We start from the raw sequence: 24997 nt of genomic DNA, 5'->3' as shown, positions 1-24997 counted from the left end.
TTTGTTACAGCGACTCCATTGACCCGTATTTCTTTATGTTCTCCCATAAAGCGCTGAGTTTGTGTGACAAACACATTACTGTGGGCAGCAATGCTGAAAGGTATTTCTGATGTTATGTGTGAATAAACTCTGTGACAGATAACAGGACTTCATTTCAGGGCTGTGTATGTGTACATGGTTATTTTTGTCTCCAAATATTTTTTCTGTATATTATTGATAGTTTGACTGAATGACTTGGTAATGTGAGTTACGGGTTTTACAGAGCTTGAAGCATAACTACAGCCAAGAAAGAGAATCACAGATTGTTTCCATGCCTTGTATATATCAAGGTATTTCTGGATTACACGTCAGTGACTCTAGACTCGAGACAACACTTTGGTCCACAGGGGTGCACAGGGGTGTTTTGGGAGTGAGGTGGGTGGGGGAGAAAATCTAACAATTAACATTTGATGGTGTTATCCACCATAGATATTTGTTCTATTTGTTTTTTGTAGCTACCAACCCTACGCCTTGTACACAGCTATGGTATATGCCTGGTGGTTTATGTATATCAGTCCCAGACAAGTTCTGCAAATCTTGGATTGCAGAATGATTTGCAGAAAATGTAACTTATTGCAGAATGGGTATTTTTTAATCAATAAATAAACTAATTTTGGTTAGTTTCAAGCTTTTGTATCCAATTTTGCACTCGAATGATGCCCAAACATTTTACATGTGATTCAAACATAACAAATATTAATCCTGCAATAAAACAAAGTTTGAAATAAATAATTCTCACTTTTAAACGTTCTTGTGGTATTATGACTACATAAACTATGTTTACATCAAACAATGATAAATATCAGTGACACTATACATATTTATATGCATAATTTTTATGTCTTGTCAAATGATAACCGAATATAATGACAGCTTGTTGAATTATTTTGTTTCGGATTTGGATTCGAAGTTTAAATGAGTTTGTTTTAATTTTTCAGGGGGAAATGGTTATGTTTTTACTGCAGAATGTTGTAATTTTACCTCATAATTTGCCTGGGACTGGTGTATGCTGACACAGCTTGTAGCTGCCCTGTTTACACCTGGTGGTTTCCATATATTCTGACACAATAGTTATACTTGACTTTCCTTCACCCACTATGTGTACCCATCCACCCCGCACCTAACAACCACACGGAAAAAAGTTCAAGCACCTTACCCTTTGAATCATTTTACTGAAGCTAATTGATCCATCAATGAAAGTGCAAATTAAACAGTGCATAACGGAAGGTAGGTCAATACCATACACCCCAATCAAATTCATGTTTCTTTCTCCCCCCAACTTACATGACCCTGACATGCACATCCTTCTCCCCCTCCCTTTACACTCCCTCTCCCTCACCCTCACATCACCCTCGCCCTTCTCTCAGTCAACATATCCTGGGCCCTGGATGAAAGTTACTGTTTGTGTCACAAGTGTGGAACACACACAATGACCCTCATGACCTCCTAATGACCGTTACAGGATCATTAATTATCACCCGAGATCTCATAGAAACACCAAACTCTGGAATAAAGCTACCAGGGTTTCATAACAATGTCATTCATCTGAAGTGTCAATGAACACTTTCAATATTACACAGGAGCAATGAATAACCCCTGCCACACGCCACTGGTGTAATTGACAAGTAAATATTGTGTCATTAAAGGTATTAGAAAAGCTTATCAACATTGGACTGTCAAAGAAAGCATTATGGACAAAATGTGATGAATTGAGTTCATGAATAGAGAATTGGAATGTATGCTCCGTTATTTTCAAGAGTTCATGTATTTCATATTCAGGTGTAATCTGTTAATGTCATGATATTGATTACCAATCAATAACTCCTGGTTGGAAGTATTGGTAATTCCAGCCAGTATGGACTTACTGGTCTACATCATCTACCGGGTACCTACTGAACTGTCTATTGTACTGAAATCAGTTGTTGTTGTTGTTGTCACCTTGGTTCCATCAATACATTCCAGATTGATCATATACTTGGTGTATACTTGAATGCTGTGATATGGTATTCACTGATTTTTTCATTTACTATACAGCAGTAGAAACTAACAGTTTTAGTCCACTAGTCCTTATAATGCTAGCATATAGCAAAACCCTTAAAAATGGCAAATTTCTACTAGTTCTTATGATACCTTAACTATTGGGCAGTTTGGCAAGGACTATGGGACCATTGCCAATTTCTAATGCTGCTATGTCATCATTCCCCAATGTCATGGATCATTGCTCATTGGTTTACCTGGTCCAGGCTTGATGAGTCACAGACCTCAGTGGTACAGCTGGACCACTGCTGTCCGCACCAATTGGCTACCTGCTGTCCCTACATTACATAGCCCGGATGTGACTTCTAACCCATCATCCACAGTGATTCTAGAGCAGAATACGACCCAAACCCCTTTCTTGTTGGGTGGTAACAATATGACACCTGGCTGGTTGTGTGGATTGAAGTTTGGCCCAGATTTGATTATTGACAGGCTGCAATGATATTGGTGGAGTTTTGCTGAGCATGGCGTAAAACAACATTCACTCCCCTGTCTCCGTCTGGTCATAATATTGTGTTGCTCACACAGCTATGCACCACGTGTTGCACATATGCCCCATTACACGCAGCTCCTCGGATAAAGCAGATCCTAAACATGCCGTACTGATCACTATGTGTTGTACCTAATTTACCAACTGCCTCATCGCCTTCAGTTAACCTAGCTTATGTCCACTGACCACTATAGCATACATCCACTGACCACTCTAGCATATATCCACTGACCACTCTAGCATATATCCACTGACCACTCTAGCATATATCCACTGACCACTCTAGCATATATCCACTGACCACTCTAGCATACATCCACTGACCACTCTAGCATATATCCACTGACCACTATAGCATATATCCACTGACCACTCTAACATAAATCCACTGACCACTCTAGCATATATCCACTGACCACTCTAGCATACATCCACTGACCACTCTAGCATATATCCACTGACCACTCTAGCATATATCCACTGACCACTCTAGCATACATCCACTGACCACTCTAGCATATATCCACTGACCACTATAGCATATATCCACTGACCACTCTAACATAAATCCACTGACCACTCTAGCATACATCCACTGACCACTCTAGCATATATCCACTGACCACTCTAGCTTATATCCACTGACCACTCTAGCATACATCCACTGACCACTCTAGCATACATCCACTGACCACTCAAGCATATATCCACTAACCACTCTAGCATATATCCACTGACCACTCTAGCATATATCTATCCACTGTCCACTCTAGCATATATCCACTGACCGCTCTAGCATATATCCACTGACCACTCTAGCATATATCCACTGACCACTCTAGCATATATCCACTGACCACTCTAGCATATATCCACTGACCACTCTAGCATATATCCACTGACCACTCTAGGATACATCCACTGACCACTCTAGCATATATCCAACAACCACCCAAGCACATATCCACCAACCACCCTAGTCTATATCCACCATGCACCCTATGCAACATCCACTGACCACCCTTGCCTATATCCACCAACCACTCCACTATATTTCCACCCCCACCCTAGCCACTGACCACCCTAGCTGTAGGCACCATCCTTGCCAGTATGAGGACCCTGAGATCCTCCGCCTTCCCTGATTACAGGAGATTGTAGGTTTGAGTAACACCAGTGTATGTAGTTCATTTGACACCTCTTGATCTGGATTGTCTGATTGTTCCATGTCAGGAGGCCTGCTGACTACACAGTGCTCAGCAAGCGTGCTCTCTTTGTTTGAAGTCAGTAACTTCCATAAAGATCACTCAAGCCACAAGACCTGTTAGAATGAGGACATTGTCCATTGCTGAAAGATTTTATTTATGTGTGAATGGGACAACAGATTCATATGTGACAGTGCTTTGCTCACGTTCAGCTGATTGTATGTGTGGGAGTGTTATGGGGAAGGCATTTGAGGTTGTCACAAATTAAGCTGGAATTTGTTACATTGAACTTCTCTCCTTCTTTCTTTGATTTCGTATGTGGTGTAGTTGATGGTATAGTGAGGACTTTATTGTTAAAGACTCTGAGATTAAATCTTTATAATTGCATTGTAAAAGTTTATGGAGATAACAGAAAACAATGGTGAAGATGGCAACTTCTTTCGGAGAAGTTTGATGCAGGTACTGGCTAGCACCTGTCTCAAGCAGAATATATGTAATAGCACCTGCAGTGAAAATGATAAATGATGAAGCTGATTTGTGTAGATAAGTGTGTTGCAGTATAATTGATACAGGTATAACATCCATTATTTAACAAGCTCTTTGTCATGATTCAATAGTTAAAGTCCTCATCATTTCATTGTTTGAAAGTTCATGGTGGGATGTGTTAACTAAGCATCAAGCTTTGTTCATTTACAATTAAGATGAGAAAAATTCCAACAAGGTTAAACTATTTCTCTAACCACAGCCCCAAAAGTATCACATGCTAAATCCAAGGCTGGAAGATAAATATTTTTGTTCATTCTTTCAACAAAAATTAATTCTACCTTTTATGTCAAACCTAATTGTTGCCCTAACTACGGCCCCAATGTTTGGTGCACTGCAGTCTCCCGTCTTGGCTGTGTATTAATTGAGCAGGATGAGAACATCAACAGAAACTGCTGAAACTTTCGCTCCGAGAGTCAGCGTGTAAAATCAACCGATGTCAATTTGAAACATGTGCTCTGAATTAGACTGTAACTCAATCTCAATGATCAGCAGTTATACAAAGAATTAAAGAATGAAGGCAAATATTAACCTGATTTTTTCAACATAGATAAAGAGAATGAAACTGAAGGCTAGCCTGTCATCTTATTAAGACTTGTTTCCAAGGTGTGCGCAAGTGTGCCAAGCAGAACCACAGTGCACACACAGGGCTGTTTAGCCTCCGCTGTTCAAACATACAAGTGTAAAAACGTCTTTGCGCAAGTCAGGTGTGTTTTCACAAGTGAGATAAATGTAGCATCTCTCTGGCCTGAGTAGGACCTGTTTTATTGATCCATGCAATAAGAAGAAGAACACATGCTTGTTTTAATACAAGAAGGAAATACAACATTAATTATTGAAGTTACGTTGTAAGAAAGGAAGACATTTTCTGGCATAAAACATAAATAAAACACTTTTAAGAATTTATCTTTTTGTGAATTACATGTGGACAGTATGTTGATACTGAATATCAAGGATGTTTATCAAGGAGTGGAAATGTGAATACAGATGGGAGGCAATAGTGGTCATCATTTGAAATCTGTTCTCATCTGTCATATTTGTGAAGAACTAACAATTCCCTTGGGAACAGCAAGATTTTCAGTGTTTGTTCCAATTTTCAATCATTCCAACTTCCCATACCTACTCTGCCCTATCTCTGCTTTTCAACAATACTCCATCTGAATATTACACTACCATCAACTATGCTTATGCTTATGACACGTGCCTATACACCCCACCCACAACTCCCCATGACACCTGCCTATGCACCCCGCTCACAACTCCCCATGACACGTGCCTATACACTCCACCCACAACTCTCCATGACACCTGCCTATGCACCCCACTCACAACTCCCCATGACACCTGCCTATACACTCCACCCACAACTCTCCATGACACCTGCCTATGCACCCCACTCACAACTCCCCATGACACCTGCCTATACACTCCACCCACAACTCTCCATGACACCTGCCTATGCACCCCACTCACAACTCCCCATGACACCTGCCTATACACTCCACCCACAACTCTCCATGACACCTGCCTATGCACCCCACTCACAACTCCCCATGACACCTGCCTATACACCTAGCCACAACTCTCCATGACACCTGCCTATACACCTAGCCACAACTCTCCATGACACCTGCCTATACACCTACCCACAACTCTCCATGACACCTGCCCATACACCCACCCAAAACTCTCCATGACACATGCCTATACATCCCATCCGCAACTCTCCATGACACCTGTCTATACACCCCACCCACAGTTCTCCATGACACATGCCTATACCCTCGCACACCCACAACTCTCCATGACACATGCCTATACACCCCATCCACAACTCTCCATGACACCTGCCTATACGCCCCCACACCCACCACTCTCCATGACACATGCCTATGCATCCCACCCACAACTCTCCATGACACCTGTCTATACTTCCTTATCCACAACTCTCCATGACACCTGTCTATACACCCCACCCACAACTCTCCATGACACCTGCCTATACTTCCCCACCCACAACACGCCATGACACCTGTCTTTACATCCCACCTACAACTCTCCATGACACCTGTCTATACATCCCACCATCAACCCTCCATGACACCTGTCCATACACCCCACCCACAACTCACCATGACACCTGCCTATACACCCCATCCACAACTCTCCATGACACCTGCCTACACTTCCCCACCCACAACTCACCATGACACCTACCTATACATCCCACCCACAATTCTCCATGACACCTGCCTATACTTCCCCACTCACAACTCTCCATGACACCTGCCTATACACCCTATCAACAACTCTCAATGACACCTGTCTATACACCCCACCCACTACTCTCCATGTCACCTGCCTATACTTCCCCACCCACAACACGCCATGACACCTGTCTCTACACCCTATCCACCACTCTCCATGACACCTGCCTATACACCTATCCACAACTCTCAATGACACCTGTCTAAACATCCCACCCACAACTGTCCATGATACCTGCCTATACACCCCACCCACAACTCACCATGACACCTGTCCATACATCCCACCCACAACCCACCATGACACTTGCCTATACACCCCATACACAATTCTCCAAGACACCTGCCTATACTTCCCCAACGACAACTCACCATGACACCTGCCTATACATCCCACCCACAATTCTCCATGACACCTGCCTATACTTCCCCACCCACAACTCTCCATGACACCTGCCTATACACCCTATCCACAACTCTCAATGACACCTGTCTATACTTCCCAACCCACAACTCTCCATGACACCTGTTTATACTTCCCCACCCTCAACTCTCCATGACACCTGCCTATACTTCCCCACCCAAAACACGCCATGACACCTGTCTATACACCCCACCAACAACTCTCTATGACACCTGCCTATACACCCCATCCACAACTCTCAATGACACCTGTCTATCCATCCCACCCACAACTCCCCATGACACCTGCCTATACACTCCACCCACAACTCTCCATGACACCTGCCTATGCACCCAACTCACAACTCCCCATGACACCTGCCTATACACTCCACCCACAACTCTCCATGACACCTGCCTATGCACCCCACTCACAACTCCCCATGACACCTGCCTATACACTCCACCCACAACTCCCCATGACACCTGCCTATGCACCCCACTCACAACTCCCCATGACACCTGCCTATACACCCTATCAACAACTCTCAATGACACCTGTCTATACACCCCACCCACTACTCTCCATGACACCTGCCTATACATCCCACCCACAAGTCTCCATGACACCTGCCTATACTTCCCCACCCACAACACTCCATGACACTTGCCTATACTTCCCCACCCACAACTCTCCATGACACTTGCCTATACATTCTTCACCCACAACTCTCCTTGACACCTGTCTTTACACCCCATCCACAACTCTCCATGACACCTGCCTATACTTCCCCACCCACAACTCTCCATGACACCTGCCTATACTTCCCAACCCACAACTCTCCTTGACACCTGCCTATACTTCCCCACCCACAACTTTCCATGACACCTGCCTATACTTCCCCACCCACAACTCTCCTTGACACCTGCCTATACTTCCCCACCCACCACTCTCCATGACACCTGCCTATACTTCCCCACCCACAACTCTCCTTGACACCTGCCTATACTTCCCCACCCACAACTCTCCTTGACACCTGCCTATGCTTCGCCACCCACAACTTTCCATGACACCTGCCTATACTTCCCCACCGACAACTTTCCATGACACCTGCCTATACTTCCCCACCCACAACTTTCCATGACACCTGCCTATACTTCCCCACCCACAACTCTCCTTGACACCTGCCTATACTTCCCCACCCACAACTTTCCATGACACCTGCCTATACTTCCCCGCCCACAACTTTCCATGACACCTGCCTATACTTCCCCACCCACAACTTTCCATGACACCTTCCTATACTTCCCCACCAACAACTCTCCTTGACACCTGCCTATACTTCCCGACCCACAGCTTTCCTTGACACCTGCCTATTCTTCCCCACCCACAACTCTCCTTGACACCTGCCTATACTTCCCCACCGACAACTTTCCATGACACCTGCCTATACTTCACCACCCACAACTCTCCTTGACACCTGCCTATACTTCCCCACCCACAACTTTCCAGATACATGATTCCTTACCCTCTCCACCTCTCAACTTCCATATACGACACCTGACACTACCCACCAAGTCTAATCCCATCTCCGCAACAATACCTACTATGTATGCCCACCCCACCCAAGGCTACCCAGTACATCCCAGTACTGACAAATAATGGTCAATAATTCAGGGTAATTGTCACCAAACTAACCATACAAGCAGTCAAGTGCTGAATGGTTGATTTAACTCATCTATTTATTTACATGGACATTTAGAATTCAAGGAAATGGTGTCACCTGAGCTCTAGCTGGAGGGTAAGGACTCCGGAATGATGTTGAGTTTGTTTGGAGAGCTGTACAGGAAGGTTCAGTCTTAGCAGGGCCCTGTGTGTTGTTGCCTCTGTAGACTTGGTGGTCATTAGAGGGGCTTGATGAGTGGCTTGTATGTGGAAAACAGTTGGGGTTGATTTGTGAACTGATAAATTGGGGTTTGACACTTTTGTGGCTTAATCTGGCTTGGACTGACAAATGTTTGCAGAATAGTGGCTTGCAATCCAAATCTGTTTGGGTAAAACAGTGTGGTGTATCAGAAGTCTTGAAGCCTAGTTTGGGGTACTTTGTGGCGTTTGAATGTACTCAAATGGTCTGTCGACAAATCGGAGAACATGTAGTTGTCTTTGGGTTGATATGTGAGTGAGTGTGGTTTTATTCTGTTTTTGAGAAAATGTCCTGGCCATATGAAAGCAAGAATATAGCACTGGCTTCACACAGTATATCCATGTGGAATCCATTATGCTGGTTCAATTTAATAACCTCTTAGGCCCTCTAATTATACCCCCGTTTACGAAGTAAATTGGGGGTATATAGCACTCTGTCCGTCCGTCCTTCAGTCCGAGCTTTTGTATGGCCCCATTACTTTTTAACCATACACCCTAGCTTCACCAAACTTGCTACACGCATTAACCACAATGAGTACTTGTGCCTTTTGCTAGTTTGAAGATTCTGAATTTTTTATTTTTGCCGTTGGAAACATTAGAAACTTAAACTTTTAGGGTGGGTGTTTTGTATGGCCCATAACTTTTTAACCATGCACCGTTACTTCACCAAACTTGCTACACACATTTACCACAATGAGTACCTGTGCCTTTTGCTAGTTGGAAGATTCTGAATTTTTTAATTTTTGCCGTTTCCATGGAAACATTAAGAAACTTAAACTTTTAGCGTGGGTGTTTTGTACGGCCTATATCTTTTTAACTATGCACCCTAGCTTCACCAAACTTTCTACACACATTAACTACAATGAGTACTTGTGCTTTTTGCTAGTTTGAAGATTCTGAATTTTTTTATTTTTGCCGTTTCCATGGAATCATGGTGAAACATAAATTTTGGGTAGAGTTATTGTACGATCCATGTTTACAATATTATGTATCCTAGCTTCAGCAAACTTGCTACATTAACCACTATGATTGTTTTTTATCTTTTATAAGATTCTGAAAGTTTTCTCTTTGCTGTTTTCATGGAAACATGATGAAATTTAGAAATTTTGATGACTGGTTTTGTGTAGCTAATATATTTCCAAAATTGTTTCCACACATGTAGATCATCATATTAAGTATCTGTGCTTTGTGTTAGTTTGAATTTATGAATTCTTTACCATATCTGTTAAGGCTAGATGGAAATTATTAATTTATTGATTTTCTTATATGATATTGTTCCATTTTTTATGTGTTTTTATATCAACAATTTTTGGTCCTTTTGATAATTCTTCTTATGTAACTCCTCAATCAAATTTTTATTCAAAGGTGTTCATGGTGATCTACTTCCTCGTAGTGAACACCGGTAACATGGGAGATTTGGGGGGGGGGGTCAATTGTCACTGGAACTCAATCTTAGTTTTTAAAACATTGAACATGTTGAAGTTAAAATCAGTTAGAAATATGTAATATTTCATTAATTAACAAACTATTTACTATTTGTTGTTGACCAGCGGGGATAACGGGGGTATGTGAGCTTTGCTCACTTCTTTCTTGTGTTAAATGTTTACCCGGCAAATTGATGAACTAGGATTGACATGTGTCTACATACCTATAATACTGTACCAATATCAAAACAACTGACTTTACCGGCTGACTTGGAACACACAAGTCTACATCTCCCTCTGCGTATAACATCATAAAGGGTGACACGTTTACGATTTATAACATGTTTGTGAGATACAAGTCAATATAAGCAGTTCATAGTTAAGCAATGGAGTTTGAGTTGAAGGTGTTAACGATGTCTCTCCACACAATTATGGCCATAAACACAGTTGTCAATGTTGGTGAATAAGCACAGGGACCTTGTTGGCCCAGATGGGATGAGAGGGGACTATTTGCTGATGTTATGTCAAGAGGTATGGACTTGCCAGCCCAACTTGATCTTTAACTAAGCAGAGGGGCCTTTGTGTGGAAGTGTGCTGCAGGCTTGTATCAGGATGGAAATTGGTCACACCATTGAGACTAATGAGGTTGTTTAGTTGTCATTGTTTGTTTCTCCAGCTCTATTGACCACATGACATGGGTCATCTTCATCAAACAGAGAAGCGCTGGTGGAATATTGATAAACTCTGGTCTACACCCATAATGGAACAATGTTTTGCACATACCTCCGAAAAATAGGCTCATGCCTGACAAAGGGTTTGAGTGCCTGGACAACATCGGTTCTTCGAGCAGAGTTTTTGTCATCTCATGATTTATATCTTATGAAGAAAGGGTCGTAAGATGGCAGGGGTTCAAACCCTTTTCCTAAAATCCACTCACCCAAAGACAAGTTAATAAGATAAAACCACTTGTCCTGGTTGAATTTCCAGCTGCCCGAGAAACTTTTCATTGAATTTAGTGAAAAACATTGATGGGTACCCGTACACCTGGTAGCCCATTCTTTCCAGACTTATTGCAGGTTGTCTTCTTTTAGATGTTTTGGTCCATGTGTCATGATTGTCAGAATATTGTTGATAGTTGCCTGGATGTGTCATGATTGTCAGAATATTGTTGATAGTTGCCTGGATGTGTCATGATTGTCAGAATATTGTTAAAAGTTGCCTGGATGTGTCATGATTGTCAGAATATTGTTGATAGTTGCCTGGATGTGTCATGATTGTCAGAATATTGTTGATAGTTGCCTGGATGTGTCATGATTGTCAGAATATTGTTGATAGTTGCCTGGATGTGACATGAAGGTCACAGCCAAGATAACCAAGGTATCGCTGACATGACATGATCAAAAGGGCTTCCGTTGCATGGTTTCCTAAGAGACATGATGGATCTCAGATTCATGACACATGTCAAATATATGCCACGTGTTTGTTAGAGATGGTTGGAGGAAGCACCATGTGTGTAATATATGCCAGGAGAATTCATGAAACTATTGATGCCATGAAACATGTGATACAGAAAGCGATAGAGAAGTGGGATGGTCTTGCCTTGACACAGATGAAGATGCATCTTGTACAGGTCACTAATGTATGATGGGATTGAGGAGAGCGTAAAGTTTGTTTGTTGTTTAATGCACACAACAATATTCCAGTTATATGACGGTGGTCTGTAAATAATTGAGTCTGGACCAGACAATCAGAATATAGTGATTGACAGCATGGTATCAATTCACAAATTGGGATAGGATGACATGCATCAAACCAAGTCAGCAAGCCTGACCACCCGATCCCATTAGTCGCTTCTTACAACAAGCATAGTCGCCATTTACGGCAAACATGGGTTGCTGAAGATCTATTCCACCCCGGATCTTCATGGATCGAGTGCACAAATAAACCCATGGACATTAATTAGAGGAAATATGTCCTTATAGCAGGCAGACCAGTGACTGATGATGTGAGCGTTGATCCTACTCCCTTATTCTCTAATTATGCTATAGTCAGCAATATTGACCTGGTTCACACATCTGTGTACTGGAGAAATATGGAGACTAAATGAGTCATTGCAATTGGAACATTTAATATAAAACATAAAGCTAATGATATTATGAAAATAATTTCCATTTGAAAAACTGTTTTTGAAAAAGTTAGGAAACCTTTCAAGTCATATTTGTGAACATTTTTAAAGGGATGATTTTCCATGATAGTGGCCATTCATACAGTTTTGTTAAGCACGTTTCATTCCTTTTTATGCCCCTAAGTAAGTAAAACACACCCTAAGGCCTATACATCCATCCTCGTTTAGGGTGAATAAACGATGAATGTAAGTAGGGGTGGGAAAGATGCTAAAGTGGCAGAGAACTTTCCCACACTAGAAACTGACATGACAGCTTGTATATTACCGACACCTGTACATCGTCATTATCACAGCCTATTCAGTTTGTGCAATAGGTTTCAACAGCCACTGTCATTGTATGGGGCTGAGAGATATACAAATATCTGTCACCGGATCAACACTTGCTTTGAGAGACTCACAAAGAATGGACATTTGGATGGCTAGAGATAATGCAAGAACCGATAGACACATTTCATGAAATGTACGACAAGCTTTGAAATTGATCACCCATGTAGATATCTGATGCCTCCTAAGTTCTCAGTTTTGAGAGATTTCAGTGATTATGTTTCAGCTTTTCAAGAAGGGTGGATATAACTCTACAGGATTTGTCATTCTAGTAGTGATATTTCCTCTGTTTACAAGCCTTATGATATTTCAGTTTGAAATACATCCTATACAGGAGATGTATAGATAGTTCTTGTTATATTCCATTAGAATAATATGTAAAATATTTATCATTGCAGTGTATATTCAATGTAAATATTTGTAAGTAGATCCTGTCGATAGTGTAAATATATTGTATTACCTGAAATATTACAATTCAAACACACACCACATAAAAGTGATTTACTTAACTGCTGTAACATAGTAAATATAATATCCTTAGGCTTTATACCTGTATGCACCAGAACAGACATGTGAATGTTGGAAAGCAATTCTTGAGGGCATCTTGACATGAATAATATGTCTAAGGCCATAATGAATTAGTAGATTTTCACCCCATCTGCTTTACTACAAAACACCCCACATCATATTATTTCATAGTCCCCAAGTACCTATAGATGAAAGTATTTGCTCAAACACTTGCCATATACACAGTGCTACCAGACATTCATACTTTACATGAATCACACTCATCCACAGTTAATGCAGAACAGATGAGTCTTAATAATTTGTTTACTAACATAAAATTGTAAAATATATTCAAAGTCAAAAGTGATTGACATGGAATGTTTTCACTTACCAACCTTTATATGAAGGTTGAACCAGGAAACTGTTCTTGAAAATTGAAAATAAATTAACACAACCAAGCAAATGTACCTGTTATTTCATGTTCTTTGCAGGAATTGACAAATATTCAGGAGAAGTTGCTTCAAATGTTGTCTATATAGACCAGATATCCAATCCAGGGGTGGGGAGGGAGCTGGGATTTTATGTAAGAAATATATTGTCCCAGAAAAGTCTTGAAAAGAATAATTATGTGTCATACCTCTAAAAAAGTGCCTGCCACAAAAGTGACATTGTTGCAAGGTGTTTTTCTGAAAAACAATTTCAAGCTCATAGTTTTTAATAAGAAATTATCTGGTTTTGCAGCTGAAGCTGAGGCTGAAAAAATATCTAATCTTGCTACAAAATCCCCAAATCCCTCCGCTAGATATCAAACAAATGGTATACACAACAATGAACCACATGAACATGAGTACACCTGAGTTCTGAGTGCTTCTAAGATAATATAAAACAGACATTCTGAAACATTTCCTCTCTACTTATGTGTGAATTTGTCCTTGGGCATCAGATGACTGACACCATCGTACCATCAATGAATACACATATATTCATAATGAGTGAAGAAATGGCTCCCCTTGATAGTGATGTAGCTCCAAGCTGACCAGTTACACAGTTACATACTCATCCATCTCCCTACAGTTTGTCACTCATCCATCTCCCTACAGTCTGTCACTCATCCATCTCCCTACAGTCTGTCACTCATCCATCTCCCTACATTCTGTCACTCATCCATCTCCCTACAGTCTTTCACTCATCCATCCATGCACCCATCTCCCTACAGTCTGTCACTCATCCATCCATGCATCCATCTCCCTACAGTCTGTCACTCATCCATCCATGCACCGTCTCCCTACAGTCTGTCACTCATCCATCCATGCATCCATCTCCCTACAGTCTGTCACTCATCCATCCATGCACCCATCTCCCTACAGTTTGTCACTCATCCATCCATGCATCCATCTCCCTACAGTCTGTCACTCATCCATCCATGCACCCATCTCCCTACAGTCTGTCACTCATCCATCCATGCATCCATCTCCCTACAGTCTGTCACTCATCCATCCATGCATCCATCTCCCTACAGTCTGTCACTCATCCATCTCCCTACAGTCTGTCACTCACCCATCCATGCACCCATCTCCCTACAGTCTGTCACTCATCCATCCATGCACCCATCTCCCTACAGTCTGTCACTCATCCATCTCCCTACAGTCTGTCACTCACCCATCCATGCACCCATCTCCCTACAGTCTGTCACTCACCCATCCATGCACCCATCTCCCTACAGTCTGTCACTCATCCATCTCCCTACAGTCTGTCACTCACCCATCCATGCACCCATCTCCCTACAGTCTGTCACTCATCCATCTCCCTACAGTTTGTCACTCATCCATCCATGCACCCATCTCCCTACAGTCTGTCACTCACCCATCCATGCACCCATCTCCCTACAGTCTGTCACTCACCCATCTCCCTACAGTCTGTCACTCACCCATCCATGCACCCATCTCCCTACAGTCTGTCACTCACCCATCTCCCTACAGTCTGTCACTCACCCATCCATGCACCCATCTCCCTACAGTCTGTCACTCATCCATCTCCCTACAGTTTGTCACTCACCCATCTCCCTACAGTTTGTCACTCACCCATCCATGCACCCATCTCCCTACAGTCTGTCATTCATCCATCTCCCTACAGTTTGTCACTCACCCATCCATGCACCCATCTCCCTACAGTTTGTCACTCACCCATCTCCCTACAGTTTGTCACTCATCCATCCATGCACCCATCTCCCTACAGTCTTTCACTCATCCATCCATGCACCCATCTCCCTACAGTCCGTTACTCACCCATCTCCTTACAGTTTGTCACTCACCCATCTCCCTACAGTTTGTCACTCATCCATCTCCCTACAGTCTGTCACTCATCCATCTCCCTACAGTCTGTCACTCACCCATCCATGCACCCATCTCCCTACAGTCTGTCACTCATCCATCCATGCACCCATCTCCCTACAGTATGTCACTCATCCATCTCCCTACAGTTTGTCACTCACCCATCCATGCACCCATCTCCCTACAGTCTGTCACTCCCCCATCCAGGCATCCATCTCCCTACAGTCTGTCACTCATCCATCCATGCACCCATCTCCCTACAGTCTGTCACTCATCCATCTCCCTACAGTCTGTCACTCACCCATCCATGCACCCATCTCCCTACAGTCTGTCACTCATCCATCTCCCTACAGTCTGTCACTCATCCATCCATGCACCCATCTCCCTACAGTCTGTCACTCATCCATCTCCCTACAGTCTGTCACTCACCCATCCATGCACCCATCTCCCTACAGTCTGTCACTCATCCATCCATGCACCCATCTCCCTACAGTCTGTCACTCACCCATCCATGCACCCATTTCCCTACAGTTTGTCACTCATCCATCCATGCACCCATCTCCCTACAGTCTGTCACTCATCCATCCATGCACCCATCTCCCTACAGTCTGTCACTCACCCATCCATGCACCCATCTCCCTACAGTTTGTCACTCATCCATCCATGCATCCATCTCCCTACAGTCTGTCACTCATCCATCCATGCACCCATCTCCCTACAGTTTGTCACTCACCCATCCATGCACCCATCTCCCTACAGTTTGTCACTCACCCATCTCCCTACAGTCTGTCACTCACCCATCCATGCACCCATCTCCCTACAGTATGTCACTCACTAATCCATGCACCCATCTCCCTACAGTTTGTCACTGTATATCCAGAAAAAAAAGAAGTCAAATGTAATAACATCTTACTATCAGCTTTGTCACGCTTGAGAATGCTTCAAGTTAATATCCTGCTGTGATCTGAGCAATGAATGAACACCCATGACATTCTATTACAAATACACACCCATTTAAGATGACAACAAAGCTTCACAAATGACATGTTATCTGCTGGAAGATTTAACTTTTTGTGAGTGTCAAAAGAATGCCCAATGTCTCATCAACAGAAAGTTGTACCAGATTTGAATGTTTTCATCATCTTCAATGTTGGTCTCCAGAGGACACGTTTGGCATTATTTATGAACATGAATGTCAGACGAGTGAGGTTATCCAGTGTAGACATGTGGACAATTTCTATGTGACAAGTGTAATGTCGGAGTGAGTCTTACAGCATGAAGCGAGGTAATCGTCCATAGCTGATCCATGTCACAGACAGTATGTCCATTTAACACTCGGACTTCATAACAAGGACGTACATAGCGCAATGTACAGGGTTCAATGTAGGATCAGTGTTGCAGGTTGCGTGTAGTGTTTAGAGACATGTTTAATATACTATTGCAGGTTTTCATGTTTGGATATTATTCCTGGTCTAATATAATGCTTCTCTGTTAATTTCTGTTTGATTTAGACAATTGGAAAATATTCTTAGTTTTTGCTCTTTGATAAATTTGACTTAATATGAAGTGTGCTTATTTTGGTTCATTTCTCATTGTGATGTTGGGGGGCACAGGGGGCCACAATTTGCTGTGAAGAGTTGTGTCCCTTATGCACGCCAGAAACCTATGATTGTGGGTTCGAATCCCGGTTCGCCCCGATTATGTTTCTAGGTTTGTCAGCACCATAACTGTGCGCATGGGTTTCACCGAAGTGGTAAACATCCGAGACCTGCATCACTTCGGGCTTTTCTCCCACATTAAGCTGACAAATCACTGGAATACTGTTAAAAGCGGCATTAAACCCAACTCACTCACTCATTGTCATGTTGATTGTTTGTTTTGTTTTTTGTTTAATGCCGCACTCAGCAATATTACAGCTGTGTGATGGCAGTCTGTAAATAATCAAGTCCCTACCAGACAGTCGCCAGTTTGAAACTAGTGTGGTAAAGCTCGAGAAAGCTGCCTTCTGATTGGCTAATGTCGATTTCTTGTCAGTTATTTCATTGGTCGGTCAAAATTCGTGAAAGGTCATTCTAACGTGACCCGTAATGGGATGTCCTCAGGTCTTTGTTTAGCAGTAGCGAAAACTAAGATCTGATTTTAATGAGATTGGGGGACACCAGAAATAGGCTTCACACATTGTACCCATGTCGGGAATCGAACCCGGGTCTTCTGCGTGACGAGCGAATGCTTAAACCACTAGGCTACCCAACCGCCCTGTAAAGGCAGTGACAACAGCCCACAATAAGTGTAGCCATAACGGTATGCCTGTATGCACAATGCCGTGCATATCATGAAAGAGTTGCACTGTTGATATCATTGTAACCATGGCAACAATATTTGTAATTAATAACTGTTTTTCAGAAGTTATCATTAGGACAAGGGAAGATATTGTTATTTAAGTTGTATTTGTTTGTTTTTGTGAAAGACATTTTTGATATAAAGAATATACCTCAGTCTAATGGAAAAAGGATAACATGATATAAAACAAGAACTTTCATGCATGGCGCAAAATAAACATAGGAACATTGATTGGAAGTTTAGAAAAATTAAGAATGAAATGGTATAATTGTGCTGGAGTTTTCTATGACAAAATCATGTTGATCATTGATACGATTTACCTTGTCAACAAAATGCTTGAAATACTTTACAGTTGACTGCATAGTGAAACACAAACCATCCTTGTCTTGTTTGTGGTGAACTTGGTGACCTTTACACAAAGAGGACATTTATGTATGATGCATAACCAGACAATACCCCTTGATGCTCAACAAGCTGAATGACGCTGAACAATGCTGAACCACGTCATTTGTGAGATGAAACTACTAGGAATTTCTATTGTAATCATATTTAAGGTCAATTTATCCTGTCATATCAACTTTGGTATGCAATTACATTGATCTGAACAGCTCGGGGCACTGATATTAGATGAATCATACTTCTCCATGGTTGGGGCTGGTGTAGGTGTGTGGAGGCCCTTTTGGAGGGTATCTATGTATATTGTCAGCATTTGATAGTTTTTCTTCATGGATCTTGTAATTGTATGGTTGGTTTAATTATGGTGACTGGATCAATAATCAGTCATAATTGGTTACTTGTATTTTGTGTAATTACCTGTAATTTTTGTGTCAAAGTACCTGCTTTTATCATGTTTATCAGAGATAAAAAATATATATATCTTACTTAAACATGTTAAATCGTAAAAAAAAATAATGTCTGTTATAGTGATGAGGTTTATGTTTTCAGTGATGTATAGCTTTAATAGAATAGCAAATATTTGAAATAAATATTTAATATCAGATGATATCGTTGTGCACAACCAATCAGTTACTGTGACAGACAAATGAAAGTGGCATGTGGTCGGAGAGTAGTTGGATGGTGACTCCAGCTTGACTCCTGAGTTTCGGGGCCTTCAGTCCTGCCCCACACTGAAGCACAAGTCTCGGTTCACCCAGCAGTGAGTGGGTACCTGGCAGCATATGGTAACATGACTGTTGTCCTAGCTCACAGGCAGCTTGGCAGGTATACTTCCCAGGGAGCTGAAAATGAAAATCATGTGCACATTGCTCCATTCACCAGGGTAATAATGCAGAGCTCTGAGCACTCTTTAGGGTGTGGATTTAATGCATTAGAAATATGCACATTGTTATTGTTATTATTAATCATTGCAGTGGTATAGGGTATCTGAACATAACTAAATGGCCATGAGACCACATATATATAGTATTACTGATGTGCGGCATAAAGTAATGGATCATTACTTGTTTATGCAAATACTTACCTTTTTTTAAAAAACTTGGTGTCATCACTGATTTTTCAATGGTACATAATTCTCACAGTCATCTTGCCCTTTATGCCAAATGGTATCTGTTTCGATCGATAATATAGACACGTTATTCTCTTGCATTGACAATCTGTATTCAGTTCTTACATTGAATCTCATCACGTTTTTTTCTCTGTAGGAGAATTGTGAAAAAATTCATGAAAAAATATCAGTGAAGTTAGGGTGTGCTAGAAAGGAATAACTGTACTTTTTAAACATTATCTGATTGAAACAGAAGATTTTGTTCTCAGAAACTGAGGTATTTTTCTTTGCAAATGAGTGTGTGAGTGTATGTTGTTTTATGACAGAAATGGTCCAGCTGCGTCACGAAGGCTGGTAAATATTGTAAACAATCCGGTGTCGGCTGATTAACCAGATATTGTGTGCAATGATCCCTAACTTCTGGGTTGGCCTGCCCACCTGATCCATGTATGTCACATCTTACAGCAAGCATTGGATGATGAGGACAACTTCCAGTTTAATGTTGCATGCATGGGTCATGCCTCAGTGCACAAGAATGTAGTCAGGAGAGATTCAATCCTTTGTGACATATTTTTGTGGAAAAAAATTTGTCAACAATCCATAGCAAAGATGTGTCCTCCTGAACGTGCTGTGTTCTGAAGTCACTTGCAGCCATTAACACATGATGACCCTTGGTCTGTCAGCTTCATACCCATGCTCATGGGCTTCATGGTAGATGTCACACTGTCAGGCTTCCTCCATTAAGACTGACGGCTGTGATGTGACTGAAATATTGCTGAAAACTGTTAAACCCAGCCGACATTGCACAAGCAATTTCAGCAAAACAACTGTCTAAATATTACTTCTTTGAAGACAGTTGTGACAGTCCGAGTGATATGATGGTGTTTTGTCATAAGTCTATGTTAGAGGTGATTTCCAGATTGGAATGAAGATGTTAACCCAGTTATCAGTTTGCACAGAGCTAAATTGTGAAATCAGTAAATGACCACACATGTTCAATGAATAATCAATAAACTACTAGTATAGTTAAGCACACAGCTTGAGGTTAACGATCAAAATGACAATACAATGGGTCACATGATTGGGGAGGCACGGGTGGCCCAGTCGACTAAGGCGCCGCTTTTCGCTGTGCAGAATTGTTCCCTTTGGTACGTCAGAAACCTATGATTGTGGGTTTGAATCCCGGTTCACCCCGATTATGTTTCTAGGTTTGTCAGCACCATACCCTTGCTCATGGGTTTCATTGAAGTGGTAAACATCTAAGACCTGCATCACTTCGGACTTTCCTCCCATATTAAGCTGACACGCCGCAATATAACTGGAATACTGTTTAAAGCGGTGTTAAGCCCAACTCACTCACTCAGTCACTGAGTGGCAGCAGCAATAAGTAACAGGCCCTCACGAATGTTCAGAATATTGTCACTGTTGAATATATTTAAAGAGGCTTGTCACCATTCTTGTATCCAGAATAGTGTTGGAAGCTGGCAGGAATTCAGTGTTTCCAAACAGGTATCAAAACCGGACCTGGAAAGTCAGGTAGAAAAGGCTTCGAATCGCCCACTTGTCACTCTTGTATAGGTACAGCCAGCCTTCTAGGAACTGCCCCATCCAGACACTTCCAGAATGATCAACCCTGCCATGTTCATGTATACCACAAGGGCAGATAACTAATTCTCATACAAAACTTTCGGGAAAGCTCCACTTGCTACTGCTGTTGACTGCAGTTCAACTCTGGTCATGACAGCACTAAATATGCTTTACAACTATTTCAATTATTTGCTGCTGCCACTGACAATTACTACAAATATACTGACACTGAAACTACTTACACATTACATAAATCAGACTTCCTGGAGTAGGTGAATAGTGAGTTGTCTAAAAACAAACAAGGGTGCGAGGGAGGGAGCAAGCCAGTGATATTACAGCAGTATCATGGCAGTTTAAGTAATAATTGGTATTGGACCAGTCAGAACTTGGTCATTATTCAGATCGACAATCCTCACAACGAGTCCAAAGGACAACAGTTGAAAGTTGAAGGTTGGACTCTTACCAAATCACAGCAATGGTGAGATACCATCTCTGGGTATTTCCCTGTATTTTTCCTTTGTCTTACGTCATGTTTCCATTTCAACACAATAGAAGGCTCTCCGAGAAGTCCTGCTTCAACATTTTGTCGTGTGTTTCAGGAACCTCGCTGATGTGAGTAATGACAACCTCCTGAATGTCCATGAGTTCGTGCTGGCCATGCACCTCACCCTCGGGACCCTGGAGGGTCTCAAGTTACCTCTGCCCCTCCCCCGCTACCTCACACCCCCCACCTCAGAGATGCTGTCGGAACCGCTGGCCGATTCCGAAAGAGAGGCTTACAAGAAAATATTCAAACTTTTAGACAAAACCAACTCTGGATTTATTGAAGGTGAGTCCGAAGACAAAACTATAGATTTATGACACCATCAAATTTGTCAGGATAATATTGGTTCAGCGTAGTTTAGTTTAGTACTATTCAGTACACATACAGGTGTAGGAAATCACCAATAAGTAGTTTTCAGAAAATGTCGGCCAATATCCAGCCTACCATGGTTTTAGTTTGTCTTTCAGAATGATTATCAACTCTCATCAGCTTTATTTGCTGCAATGGGACATATTAACATTTAACTCTTGTAAGAACTGACTGCATCATAGAGGCATGTTAACATTTCAACTATTGTAAGAACTGACTAGAGACATGTTAACATTTCAACTATTGTAAGAAATGACTGCATCATAGAGGCATGTTAACATTTCAACTCTTGTAGGAACTGACTAGAGACATGTTAACATTTCAACTCTTGTAAGAAATGACTGCATCATAGAGACATGTTAACATTTCAACTCTTGTAAGAACTGACTAGAGACATGGTAACATTTCAACTATTGTAAGAACTGACTAGAGACATGGTAACATTTCAACTCTTGTAAGAACTGACTAGAGACATGTTAACATTTCAACTCTTGTAAGAAATGACTGCATCATAGAGACATGTTAACATTTCAACTCTTGTAAGAACTGACTAGAGACATGGTAACATTTCAACTCTTGTAAGAAATGACTGCATCATAGAGACATGTTAACATTTCAACTCTTGTAAGAACTGACTAGAGACATGGTAACATTTCAACTCTTGTAAGAAATGACTGCATCATAGAGACATGTTAACATTTCAACTCTTGTAAGAAATGACTGCATCATAGAGACATGTTAACATTTCAACTCTTGTAAGAAATGACTGCATCATAGAGACATGTTAACATTTCAACTACCGTATTCGACGTAATAAGCGCCCAGGGTGCTCTCAAAATTAGAAAAAGGGGGCTCTTATTAGAATATTATTCTGGTGAAAAAACAACAGAGTTAAAAGAGGAATTTCGTGGTTTATGCTGACAGCCTGAAATGTTTATATACGACATATATATTTTTCCAGAATTTAATTGCCTATAATTACGGGTGCATATAACACACGAGTGCGTATTATACGTGAATAAATAAGTCTTGTGTACATTGGTCAATCCGAGGGGTGCTAATTGGGATTGTTCACTAGTCAATATATTAGCAAATATCGCCGTGGGCGCTTATTAGAGCGGGGCGCTTATTACATCGCATACGGTATTGTAAGAACTGACTGCATCATAGAGACATGTTAACGTATCAACTATTATAGGAATTGAGTGCATCATAGGAACATATCAACTACTGTAGGAACTGACTGTGTCGTAGGAACACCTTTCATGCGGTGCAGCTGGCACCAGAATTATGTGACAGATTCAGTACATAAAATTGTTTATCAAGTGTTTAAAAATTGAAACATTTAACAGCTGGCAAGGTATATGCAATATGTCAGGTAATTAAGAGACACCGCATTGAGTTAGCAATAAAGTATTGTATGGAATGTAACGTTACAGTAGCAGATCTAATATATAAGGTCAAGATAATAAACTGTAGATTACCATGAGTGTAAATGTTGAATTTGTGACAAAAGATGTTATGCATTTTTTCACAACCCATTCCTTTTCTCATCAGATGATCTGTTCTGAAAAAACTGGCCTGGTTAATGTGATAATATGGCAAGCAATGATTAACTAACGTCTTAACTTTAAATGAGGAAGCAGCATCAATGTCATCTCTAAATTCAGCGGTATGTTTCACCTGATAGCTAGTTATACCAGTTTTAAAGCATCAAGGTCATGGTCACAGGCATGCAGGTATTGATTAGCAGGTATTGTTCAAATAACTACACTTAAACTTTTGACACTGAATAATGATTTCTGTCAGTTTGAAATAAACATATCCCAGCTGTTTTTGATACAATCAATAGTTAACGTTTGGTAGGGTCACATTTCTTTGCTGACACGATAGGAATGCCTAACAAGGGACATAACTGTGTTAGTCTTACAGTGTGATGCTTTGCAGGTGAGATGGTTTGTCGGTAGATATCATGAACTGATGTCAAACACTCTCAGTTTAAGCTTGTGATAGTCATGTTTTCTGCATGATCATGGATAGTGCGATAACATGGGCTGCATGTGCATAGCGGTACATATCATCAGGGTGGGACGGGTAACTTGGGTACTTGGGCTGGGTGGGTACGTAGTAGGACCCGGGTACTACCACAGGACGACCAGAACCCATGGTTAGTCACATGATCTATTGTTTAATGACAAATATTATCTAGAGCTCAATGGTTACACTACAAGTCACTAATGTTCTCATTTCTTTCTGACTGCACCCATTCCTTTTGACTTTTATACCTTTGAAAAAAGATATAACTTCAGTCAACTTCAGTGGATACATAACCAGATATATATGTATCTGAATACTTTTTGTCAAGGCTAGAGTCAAACTATTCCCAATTTGTCATTTAGTACCTATCTCTTGAGACCTACAGCTGGTACCCTGGTAGGGTTGGGTGATAGGGGGATGGGTACCCTTGTAGTAAATCTGGACTCATCCCAGCATTAATTTCTTTGACAACCAAATATAACAAATCTGTTTATTCAGTAGATTTAACAGATCCAGAGAAGCCAGTTTCAGTAATTTTTTTCACTTTGTTTATAAATTTTGAGAAAACAACAAATCTGACTTTTTTTCCATCTGAAATATTTATCTGGCATTGCCTTTCCTTTTATCGGGTTTGTACATTGAGCAAATGCTGTGGCAGAAATTCTGTACAAGAATACATTCTGATACACTGAATCCTTCTATCAGTGTTACTTTATTTCAATAAATTGTATCTGCATCCATACTTTACAGACATTCAATTTTCAGAAATTTGATATTGTTTTTAATGTTTGTTTTACTGCATACCAGTGGAAGTAGTTATATTGAAATGGAGTTTTTCTGTGTTAATTTTCATGTTTTCGGTGGTTCAATATCATGAAAAGGTTTATGTGAACATTAATGCTGGAATAATAAGACAACTTATGTGCTGCATGGTGCACAGAG

General features: G+C 41.3%; 1 protein-coding gene across 3 annotated transcripts in view; it reads left to right on the top strand.

Moving 5' to 3' along the window:
* Nucleotides 1–24997, top strand: part of LOC124121182 — a 194124-nt gene that overhangs the window by 35459 nt on the left and 133668 nt on the right. For all 3 annotated transcript variants that reach the window (XM_046484164.2, XM_046484163.2, XM_046484165.2), the window contains exon 4: nucleotides 21705–21934. In XM_046484164.2, the coding sequence (XP_046340120.2) occupies nucleotides 21705–21934 (230 nt within the window). The remainder of the gene's footprint in view (nucleotides 1–21704; nucleotides 21935–24997) is intronic.

The sequence above is a fragment of the Haliotis rufescens genome, unplaced genomic scaffold (genome assembly GCF_023055435.1).
Source record: "Haliotis rufescens isolate VD_foot unplaced genomic scaffold, xgHalRufe1.0.p SCAF_2, whole genome shotgun sequence".
Classification (NCBI taxonomy): Eukaryota; Metazoa; Mollusca; class Gastropoda; order Lepetellida; family Haliotidae; genus Haliotis; species Haliotis rufescens.
Note: the sequence above shows the minus strand (reverse complement) of the source record. Positions and strands in the feature narration are given on the sequence as shown.